At 43.6% G+C, this 11169-nt stretch overlaps 1 protein-coding gene across 1 annotated transcript in view; it reads left to right on the top strand.

The window, feature by feature from the left end:
* Positions 1 to 6049: 6049 nt before the first annotated feature.
* LOC137781037 (tumor necrosis factor receptor superfamily member 11B-like) overlaps positions 6050 to 11169 on the top strand; it is a 17243-nt gene continuing 12123 nt past the window's right edge. Inside the window, exon 1 of the mRNA XM_068569544.1 lies at positions 6050 to 6111. Within this exon, the coding sequence (XP_068425645.1) occupies positions 6064 to 6111 (48 nt within the window). The 5' untranslated portion in view covers positions 6050 to 6063. The remainder of the gene's footprint in view (positions 6112 to 11169) is intronic.

Genomic DNA, 11169 nt, shown 5'->3' on the forward strand with positions numbered 1-11169 from the left:
GCGGCACAGTAAGGGCCGGCTTTACTTTGGGTCCACGCCACTGTAGATTGTGGCCGGTGAGTAAGAACTTCTTTGCCACGCGCTAGTTTTAGACGGTAAACATCAGTCACAAACACACACATTCAGCTCTCCTCTCATGAGGCGGATTAGACAAACAGGGAAGCTCGACGGCTGCTGCCGCTTGTCTGTTTGACTTTCCCTGACCGTTACTTTTCCCTTGACGGCGGTTAAATAATTAAAGCTGAAAATACGTCCTTGTAATCCAACTTTGAGACGCATCTGGCGGCGTCCCAGGAGAGAATTGTCTGTTAAATTAAAGAAAAAAATGCATCTAATACTCTGCAATGCTGCATAATGCACCTGACTACATGGAGCTCGGAGATATCACTGCTTTTAGCTTGAATCTAAATTCCTATTGGTGCATAGTTCACGGTCTAGTTCCCAGAATGGCCGGGATATATCACATTTCCCATTCAAAACAATACACGTGTTGTTTCAGCAGCATCTATCTCAATCTCTTTTAATTACTCAATCTCTTTCCTTCTGTCCTTTACCTGATAAGACCTGGTTCTGAAACACTGCACTGCCGTAAATCCCTTATTAGCTTGTCAACCGGTGTCAGGAATGTGAAATATATCTTATTTTGTACATTACGGTGCGTGCCAGGGAATGTCAAGGTTAACTGGAAACAGGAGAAAACACTGAACTGGAGTCCATTCATTTGAATGCAGCATTTAGTGGGAAGCCACTGCTAAAGAGTAGGTGTTTTTTTTTTTGAACATGAGGAAAACAGTAAACACTAGTAAACAGTTTTAGTTGCCTCCTCATTTTTTCTCTATTGTGTGGGAGTTTTCCTGGTAGCAGTGATATAAGTGTGTTTCCCCGATTGATATAAATAGTCACAACGTTTCTGGTCACGAAGACAGACACATCGTTCTCAAGTTGAAAATGTGCGATTCAACTTTAAACGTTAGCATTAATACTCTATCATTCAATTTAAGGTCACGTTGCCAGTAAATAAATTGTTTTTAGGGGCTTATTATACATAGTCGTGCATCATTTAGATGTTAATGTTCCTCTTAGAATGATAATGGTTACATGCAAAGCTGGTACAGCACAACGTTTACCACAACGCTAACATTAGCACTACACACATAGCAATAGCTACAGCTGAGGCTGATAGCTGAAGGCCAATGTGCTGTGACCGTCCATGGCATTAGTTTTGCAGGAAATTAGTCATAAAAGTATTGAACAAATTAAATGTGTGCTGTAATGACAGTGCACGGTAAAAATGTTAAAGCGTTAGCAAAAGGCACGTCTGCGTGAGATATTTCAGCGACTGATGTTGCTATAGCTGCTAGCTTAGCTTAAAATGGTCAAAAGGAATGCTAGTTTGCAAATGAAACAAAATACAGAAGACACAAACCCAACGTATAATATATATAGACATCTGTAGATGTTGAGGTCGAGTAAAACATGTGTGGAGGCCTCACCTGGTGTGGCGCTCGGTTAACACAGAGACCCGTATGATCCTCAGGGTGCTCTGAGAACGACACCTCTCCGTCAGACGGGCGCGCAAACATCTCCCGAGAATAAGTCCCCGTCGCATGCGTCACCCTCAACGCCACAGTTCATAAGCCCCGGTCGAGTTTCTCCTAAATCCCTTTTCAGAAACCTCAAGCAGAGAAAACAAAGGTCGACCACATCAGCTGCCGTGGAAGTCCAGGGATCCCCGCGCTGTTATTCCTTCTCTCAGGGTCACATGTGACTCAATGCTTTGACTGGCAACACTTCCAACGCCGGGCACAAGGTCTTCTGAAACCTTCTTCTTCCTCTTTTTTTCAGGCCCGGCTCTCCGGCTCTCCGCTTCCTCTTCGCACTCTCTCAATGTGGATCTCCTGAGGCCTCCATCAGATACACCCGCCACTTCATTTCCACCCTCGCGTCCACGTTTTCTCCGGGTATCTTTGCCACACTTTGATAATTTAACTATCCGGTTGAGGCTTTTTCATCAGTTAGCAAAATAAAGACTCTGTCCACTGTGATTTCCATCTGAGGGGCCCAGGCAGTGAGAGATATAAAATATCCTGAAACAAGAACTCTGAGGTGGACCGCAGGAAGGCGGAGAGGAGAATAAGAGAAGGTCAAGAACCTTTACAAGGCAACATGCTCTCTTCTCTGTCTGTACAACAACACAGAATAAAGTGGTGTGGCTTGAGTTTTACTTGAAAAGCCTTTTGCACAAAGGTCACCTGAGCCCACTGACTTACAGCAAGAACTAAACTGACCTTCGAAAAAGAAAATAGAAGAAAAGAAAAACGCGTTATTTTTAGTCGGATGACATCTGTTGCATTTCTAAACGTCAACGTTTTATAACAGCCATGGAAACCAACTTCCACCTTCATGAAGGCGACTTTCCTTTGTTAGCGATTAGCTTAGTGGTTAGCTTAGTACAATTATAATATTATTTTACTTGTTGACACAATTGTAATCGTCTCTTTTAATCATTTCTTGGGATATTTTACGCACGAGACAGCGCCAGTAGATGCTGATGGACATGACTCCACCTCCACTATCATGTTCCTTTAATCAAACAATGCAAATGATTCGTAGACTATCTCCAGAACGTTGTATAAACACTCACCACGGTGGCTTTCCAAGGAGGGCCCGATACCTTTCAGAAGATTTATACTCCAGCATTAAAAAGGAGAGTTTGCAAAACTAAAGGCTGCTTTATACTCGTGTTTTATGCAGAAACGCAAGCACGCGAGACCCACAAGGGCCCCTTACGTCGTCCCGTCAGCCATCTTGCGTATCCGACAAAGCTACGCGAGCCGCTCGCAGCGCGCAAGTCTGTGATTGGTCTGCTAACCACGTCCTTCCTGAGTCTCGCATTTCCTGGTTTTCATAGCATAATACCGCCATTTTGAAAAGCCGTAGCAGAAACACGAACGATGGATCCCGTTGAAGAACGTTTAGGCTGAAGAGGTCCAGCAAATATGAGCATTTATATAACCCGTCTGACGGAGTGTAAGGACACGCAGATGGAGATGAATTCCTGGAGGTAGATGTCAGTGAACGTCGGCGTGCAGGCCGCCTACTGTTCTGGCGTATGGAAAAGGCACGAGAACCATAAACCAACACGAGTCCGTCGACGCAACTGCGTGGCCAGCCGCAGTTGCAGTCGCAAGAGTGTGTATCGCCCTTTATAACCCAACAATGAATATGAGTAGAGGTTATTTCTCTTTTTATCTGTGTTGAATGTAGCTTTTGTTAGTTGGCGCCTGCAGAGAGGAAGGTTTATCTCTTGTTTAGCTTCAGCTCTCGGTACATGGAGGGTTACAACTTGTACTTTTGAGTTGTTATTGTGGGCCTATCATGTTTGGGTCTTCTTCTATCGCTCTCTCTCCCAGGGAACCATCAACGCAACACAACAACAGTTATCAGTTCCCTTTTCCACTCATTTGTTTATGCAAATGAGTTTGACTTCAATGCATGCGATACTCAGTAACACACACACACACTCACACACACACACACACACACACACACACACACACACACACTCCTACACACACAGGAGAGGAAGTACATGCGCGCACAAATTGTGGCTCCTGCGCATTACCGTGGATCTGAACAATAATAGACTGTGAGATCTGATATCTGCCAGCAGTATGCAAACAAGATGTCAAAAGTTCTACAAAGAGGTAATCTCAACATCTCTGCAGGTGACCAGACGTCAACACACGACATCAACACTCACACACACACACACGTGTACACGACGGCTAATACATTTTGACTCTCTATTCAAAGCAAATCAAAATGTAGTATCGTGTTGACAGGCCAAACCCGCCGCCGATTTATGGCCACGAGTCAGCAAGTAGCTTTCTTTGTATTTGAGTGTGTGTGTGTGTGTGTGTGTGTGTGTGTGTGTACGTGTGTGTGTGTGCACAGCATCTGGTTCACCTCGCCCGCGATGTCCCTGCTCGTACGCTGCAGGCCTCACCGCCGACTTTCACGTCACGAGGGTTTGTCGAGAGTGTGTGTAAATGCGTAACTGTTAAGAGGGTGGACTTCCAGCTTCCGCTTTCACCATTGTTGCGGTGTATCCTGACCTCGATGCCGTAAGATGTGTGTATTTTTCAGCGTTTTTTTGCCTGTGTGTGTGTGTGAAGTCTTAGTGGTGAGCCGTGACCTCACCACTAAGACTTCCCTCGCATGCCTCGGGGACTCGTAGGTGGGTGAGCGTGTGTTTTCTCTGATTACGTCGAGACCTTTTGTGCTTCTACGTCACCACGGGGCTGTGACATTTTGGGTGTGTGTGTGTGTGTGTGTGTGTCCGATGGAGGTTGCTCAGTTGTCTCCAGGTGACCTATATTGAACTTTAACCACGTGATTTACTTTCTTTATTGTATTTCAATGTTTATGACCCAGATGTTCCTCTCAAGGGGATCCTTCAATAAATCATGATTATTATACAACATATGCACAGTATATATTCAGGGGAAACTGTCATGTGGATGTTAATAAGGTAGATTTAAGGTTTACCTTTACAAAAACCTTTTTTCTCTCTCTTCACTGAAAGCAGTTCAAACTTATTGTGGATTGTTTCTAAACCGGAAGGACAAATGTACGTTTTCCGAACATTACATTTAGCCACACACACATTTTATTGAACATAATTAAGTGTATCAGGTAGAATGCTACGTTCAAATGGCAAAATACACTCCGAATACATTCAGTTATGCCGCCAGATTTGGTTTAGTACTCGTGAATATTCACTGGGAGACCTGTGAGAGAGGAGAGGTTGTTGGTTCGACCCTCGAGCAGCTTTCAGGGGTGAATGTGTGTAACTGTGTGTGTAACTGTGTGTGTGATCAGGGTGTTCCTGCAAAATGTAAAATACAAATACACAGTGTGGCTCTGAGTGAAACTTCCCTGTATAAATAAAGGATTAAGAACAGTTGAATTAGCTGTGGGAACTTGACATATAGATTTATTTGTGAAACACTGCACAATAATAATATGAATTTGGGGTCCACACTTTATAGAAAAATGATGCAACCTCATACAGCACAAGTCGTGTGCACTCAGCGTCACAGCTTTTAGAAATACAGGATTTCTGAACTTTGATTCTTGTGGATTCTCAGGTTTCTTGAGCTTTCTCAGCACATGCACAGCGTTGTTCAGCCTCACTGAGAAAACATGTCCGAGTTCCACCGGTTGGATGTTCAAACAAGCACGAGCCGTCTCCCTAAATGCTTTTGGCTGCTCCAAATAAACAGCTGTCAATCCCTGTTTGTACACGCTGTCAGAGCAGAGCTCTGAACATCCATCCTGGGAAATGTTACTCAAATTCACACTGATTCAAACTTCCTGAGACACTTTGAACTGTGGAACAAGCTTTAAAATGCACATGGGGATAGTTTTACCTCATCACTGTTTTATTTTACACATAATTGTTCAGTAGTTGGGGGGGAAAAGTAAAGCAGATAATAAGAAATACTAACGTTTCCATTTGTTTTTATACTGGAGCTCGTGCTTATGTTTTATTGCCATCCCTGGGCACAATGTTATATATTTTTGCTGCTGTGTTTTTTTCGGGAATATTTGTGTTGGTGAACAAGTCGACCCATCTGATTGTGAGTCCGTTTCAGACGCCGCTTCGGCGCCTCCATTGATTCCTGCGCGTAATCGCAACGCAGCTCGTGAGGATGAAACCTTTTATTTTTAGAAAGCGACGGGAGAGAGAGAGAGAGAGAGAGAGAGAGGAGAGAGAGAGAGAGAGAGAGAGAGAGAGAGAGAGAGAGAGAGAGAGAGAGAGAGAGAGAGGGAGAGGGAGAGAGAGAGAGAGAGAGAGAGAGAGAGGGTTGTACGCTGGATAACGAGGTGGGTGGGCACATGCTCTCCCACCCTCTCTCTCTCTCTCTCTCTCTCTCTCTCTCTCTCTCTCTCTCTCTCTCTCTCTCTCTCTCTCTCTCTCTCTCTCTGGAGCCTCCTGTATAAGTACAGATCTGTGATGGAGACCCCATCACACCGCATTTCTCTCACGCAGTGAAGATGAGCGCTCGGATAGCGAGATCCAACCCGGCCATGAAGCTGATGCTGGTGAGTAAAACAGACTTTTCCTCCGTCGCTGAACCGATCTCACCCGCCGGAGCCCCGGGACGCTGCTTACGGAAGTTTTTTATTATTTTTTAATCTGCTTTTTTGTGCTGTTGTTGTTGTGAGACATGGATTAAGATCGCGCTCCACGCTGCTTCACATGGTGATCAGTTTATTACCCCCTCAATATAGTCGCTGATCACGTGGCGTGTTCCCTCCTCACTGGAGGTAATGATGATGATCAACTGATGACACTGAGGCCAATAACTCATCACTTCAGTCACGGATGGTGTCCCCCCTGAGATGCAGTTTTTATATTTGACATGTGGGTGTCAATTCATCATCTTGCTTACAGTGGCACTGCTTTTGAGAATAACCAGAAGAATAAATGTTATTTGTCATACTTTTACATACATGTCATGCCATGTATTCTCTGCATTTGACCCACCTTAAGCATTTTAATGTGAGAGTTATTATAGTATTCATACTTGACAGACCTGTTCTGCTTGTCGCAGGCATGTGTGTGTGTGTGATGCGTTTGTATTGATTCAGTAAAGCAAACATATTCATGATGTACAGGTCGTGGTAACAGCTGGCAATACAATGCAGCAGCTCTGCAGTATTATCTTGTACAGGTAATATTCAGTTTAGTTGAGAGTATCTGATGGCGATACTACTTTTTGGTTACTTCTGATGCTGTTATTGAATGCTTTTGTAGCGGCTAATATCATATATCCGAAGTATATGTCTACATATGAGATGTAAAGATGAATAAATGTCAATTATTCCAGTTTTGAAAGTCATTTTTGAACTATGTTCAAACTGGAGGTTGTTTGCTTTCGCTGATTAAAGGAGCTCACGTTTCCTCCATCTTTTCACTCCCCGCTGTGAATACAAACGAGACAAACTTGACTTTAGCTCTCGTTTCATTGCCTTTTTTCAATGGTTAGAAATGAATGAAACGTAAACCCTCGGGCGCGCCGCCCGCAGACGCTGTTTACTGTGAGTTTTACGTTGCACTCGTTTTGTGCTGCGATGCTTTTCAGGGGATTTTAAACGTCGGCATAGGAGCAGTTATTGTTTTGCATTGGGTGCTGCTGTTTGGGGCTTTGCGAGGTTTTGCATATGTGTGCAGATACGTATCGGGGCCGAAAACAGGTTGTGTGTGCACTGTGGCGACAAAAACACTGGACCCACTATCTCTCCTCGTCATCTGCGTGTGTGTGTGTGTTTGTGTTTGTCTTTTGTGTGCGTGAGAAAGAGCGAGAGGTGTCGTGGCGCGGTAAGCACAGTCCAGCGTTGTGTTTGTACAGAAGTGTGCCGCTTCTTTGTGTGTCAAGTAGGTGGACGGAGCGGCGAAGTGTACGTTAACGTGCGTGTCTGCGTATATGTGTGTGTGTCGGCTACTTATCTGGCACTACATCACGTGATGTCGTCGGGTATTGCTCTCTAACTCCTCCTCGATTGACCCCAAATAGGCCCATACTTCGTTGTTTTTTTTTGCAATCCCTGTTGTGTTGTCGTTGTGTTTCTCCATCATTCAGTCACTCATGCGGTCACTTGGCCCGCCATGCGAGCATCTCTCCAACGAATGAGTCAGACGTCTCGACTGCCGCAGTCTCAATAAATCAATCTGCACCCCTTCTGGGTCCCCCTCCCCTTTTCCTCGTCCTCCCCACTCACTCGGCTTGTAATTCTATGTTAATGGGACACGCAATGTTGTGTTGAAAAGATGTTTTTTAGCTGAGAAGCTAAAAGTAAGTGAAATGCGCCTCCTTCACCTGTTCCCCTGCACGCCTCTGACTCACGTGGCTGCGTTCTGGCCGCTGGAAACACACACTTTTGTGTTGGGTCCCTGCCCGGGGGGATGATGTCAGTGGAACAGACCTGGAAACGGGAGACAATACTGTACGTTTTCATGTTGTCGGCCTTTTTTGTTGTTGTTTCTTTGTGGAGACACACGTTGCATATCGTTAGTGACGACGTGAGGTCGAGGACACTCCGTCTGTCCATCCAGCCAATCAGACGAAGAGTTAACCCGCATGTCAAGCCACCCAGCCGTGCTCGTAATCCAGCCGCTAATCCCTATATTATCCCCCTGGATGATGATTATCTATCATCTTGTGCCGCCTCCGCGCCTTCAACCCTCCGTCGTGGCCGTTGGCGGTCGCCGCAGCAACTTCCCTAAACCGAGCTGCAGGTTCACACGCGGAGAGGTCACATGACCAAACAGACCCACACACTGGAGAGAGGGTGAGGAAGTGAGCGTGACATGGGGGGCGGGTGGGATGGGGGGGGGGGGGGGGGGGGGGCGTACAGAAGGTGTGTAAACTTACAGGATCAACATGTTTTAAACAAACAAGCAAAAAAAACGTTGATTCAGAAAGCAACGATCACCTCTGGAAGTTGCTTCTGCACACCTGACTTCCCCTTTTCCATCAACAGTAGTGCTGATAGCAGAAGTAAGCGTGTGTGTGTGTGTGTGTGTGTGTGTGTGTGTGTGTGTGTGTGTGTGTGTGAGTAAGTGCATATCAGATACAAAGAGCAGAAAGAGAAAGAGATACACCTGTGGTTGTCACGGTCACGAATCCATCTTTCTTCTGGATGAGTAATATTCAAAACAACGATCTGATGCAAATTTCTGGAGTTAAAGTTTGTCAGATATGTTTCAACATGAGAGTTTGATTTATTTTAAATAATATACTTCATGTCAAGTTAAACTCTGTTGTTTAAAAGCTTACTTAAGTAAAATGAATGACAATATGACTAAAAATAAAATACTTGTTAAGCTGCAAAATGACAATATCTTAAGTTAATAATGAAAAGTTAATGTTTAAGTAACATTTTATCTTTGTAGTTCTACAACAGTAGTTGCAGGAGGTTTGGTTCAATGTACATTCATGAGTTCATGAAAATATAAATGTGTCTTCTTCTACACACATTTCAAGTAACTTCTTGGACTTCAACCTTCTCCCTTGTTTTCTTTCTTAAATATTGCATCGTTTGACCTCTTTGGGCCTAAAACCGTCTTTTAAATGAAAGCATGCGAGTTAGAAGTTAGAAGTGAAAATGTTTCTCTCTTTGGTGAAACTAACGTTTCACAGACATGTGAAGTGACCAGCAGCTCAAAGTTTAACATTTTGTAAAAGTTACGAGCCCAAAATGTTGCGAATCACTGATTTAATCTTTATTTTTATCAAATTAATATACTTTTAAATTGTTTCTATTATAAAATAATCACATGTAAAGTAACTGGTGTGTATATATATATATATATATATATATATATATATATATATATATATATAGTATAACAACATTGTATTCAAAGTAATAATAATGACTATTTTCTCAATTAATCAATCAATAGCTTGGTTTATTAAAAGTAAGCAAATACATATTTATTTTAAATGCACAACCAATAAATATTATATCTGGCAACAGCAGACTGACTGAATTAATTATCCAAACAGTATTAATTTCACTTATTAAACACGTTACTCTCACATTATTATCACAATATTTAAAGCAGCAGATTCAAAATGAAAAGTACTTTTTCGCTTGAGATGCTGTAAGGATGAGTAAGTGAACGAGGACAGAGTCCACACACACACGCACACACACACACACACACACGCACACACACGCACACACACACACACACACACACACACACACACAGAGCTGGAATCCCCCCTCAGACCACCTGCGTTCTCGGGCTAACTGAAGCCATGTGCCTGCTGGATGAGCTGGTGCCGTGTGGTTGGGTCTCTTTGTGCCACGGCTCTTCTCCTCATGCCGTGAATTTAACACTGACCTCTCTGGCGACTCAAACTCTGACTCCGCCTCCTGCTTTTGCGTCCCTCCGTGTGCTCCGTTCGTCGTAACCCGAAGCCGGAGAACCTCATCCGATAGTTAAACGCTGCAGCAAATCTGCTCTGGAAGCCTTTTGAATATTTCCACTCACAACAAAAAGGGAGGACGTGCTCTCTGTTATTGGGATTCACCGACTTTGGTTGCAAAAAAACAAATGAATCTCCCTCCAACATATTTATATTGGACATAATCAAGCTGTCTGTCTTTAGTTTGCACATTATTTCCTGTATCTTCAGTGTTAATGCCTCTGATGAAGAGTATTTTAGCGCCAATTAATAATCCTAATTTAAATAGTTTGTGAAATGAATAAGCCCGTTAACCGCCCAGCATCTACATGTTGCTCTCTCTTCATAAGCTCACATGGAAAGCATGTGTCCTCATTTTAAAGGCTATTTCGGTCAGGTGTCTGAACTCTAGTAATGTCGCTGCAGCCCATCTGTCACGCAGCCCGTTTCCCCAGAGCGCTCTGTCATCATCACACTTACGTCTCCGGCTGTGATTTACACAACACACAAGTCATAGAGAAACATTAAAAAAAAAAACACATCAAATCCAGCCCCAAAAAATAACATTATTCTAGTAGCGATGTCATTGCATGTCAGAGGCATTACGCGTGTGCCCATAGTGATGGATAAACACACTGAGACGACTGTAACTTCACCCACTTAGCATCATATCCCACCAATAACATCACACTTTGATTTTCCCCTCTTGCATTGCCTGTATGGATCTGTTATGGGCCTTATTTGGCCTTATATGAACTGTATGGGCCTGTTATGGGTCTTTTTTGGCCCTATATTAAGTGTATGGGCCTGTTATGGGTCTTTTTTGGCCCTATATTAACTGTATGGGCCTGTTATGGGTCTTTTTTGGCCCTATGTTAACTGTATGGGCCTGTTATGGGTCTTTTTTTGGCCCTATATTAACTGTATGGGCCTGTTATGGGTCTTTTTTGGCCCTATATTGCCTGTATGGGTCTGTTATGGGTCATTTTTGGCCCTATATTGCCTGTATGGGTCTGTTATGGGTCATTTTTTGCCCTATAGTAACTGTATGGCCATGTTATTGGCCTTATTTGGTCCTATATTGCCTGTATGGGCCTGTTATGGGCCTGATTTGACCCTATATTGCCTCCTTGAGAATGGCCTGTATGCGTATCCCCATTTTTTTACTGACTGGAATACA

Source organism: Clinocottus analis, unplaced genomic scaffold (genome assembly GCF_023055335.1).
Source record: "Clinocottus analis isolate CAN_PGR_092001 unplaced genomic scaffold, fCliAna1.0.p SCAF_9, whole genome shotgun sequence".
NCBI classification, from domain to species: domain Eukaryota; kingdom Metazoa; phylum Chordata; class Actinopteri; order Perciformes; family Cottidae; genus Clinocottus; species Clinocottus analis.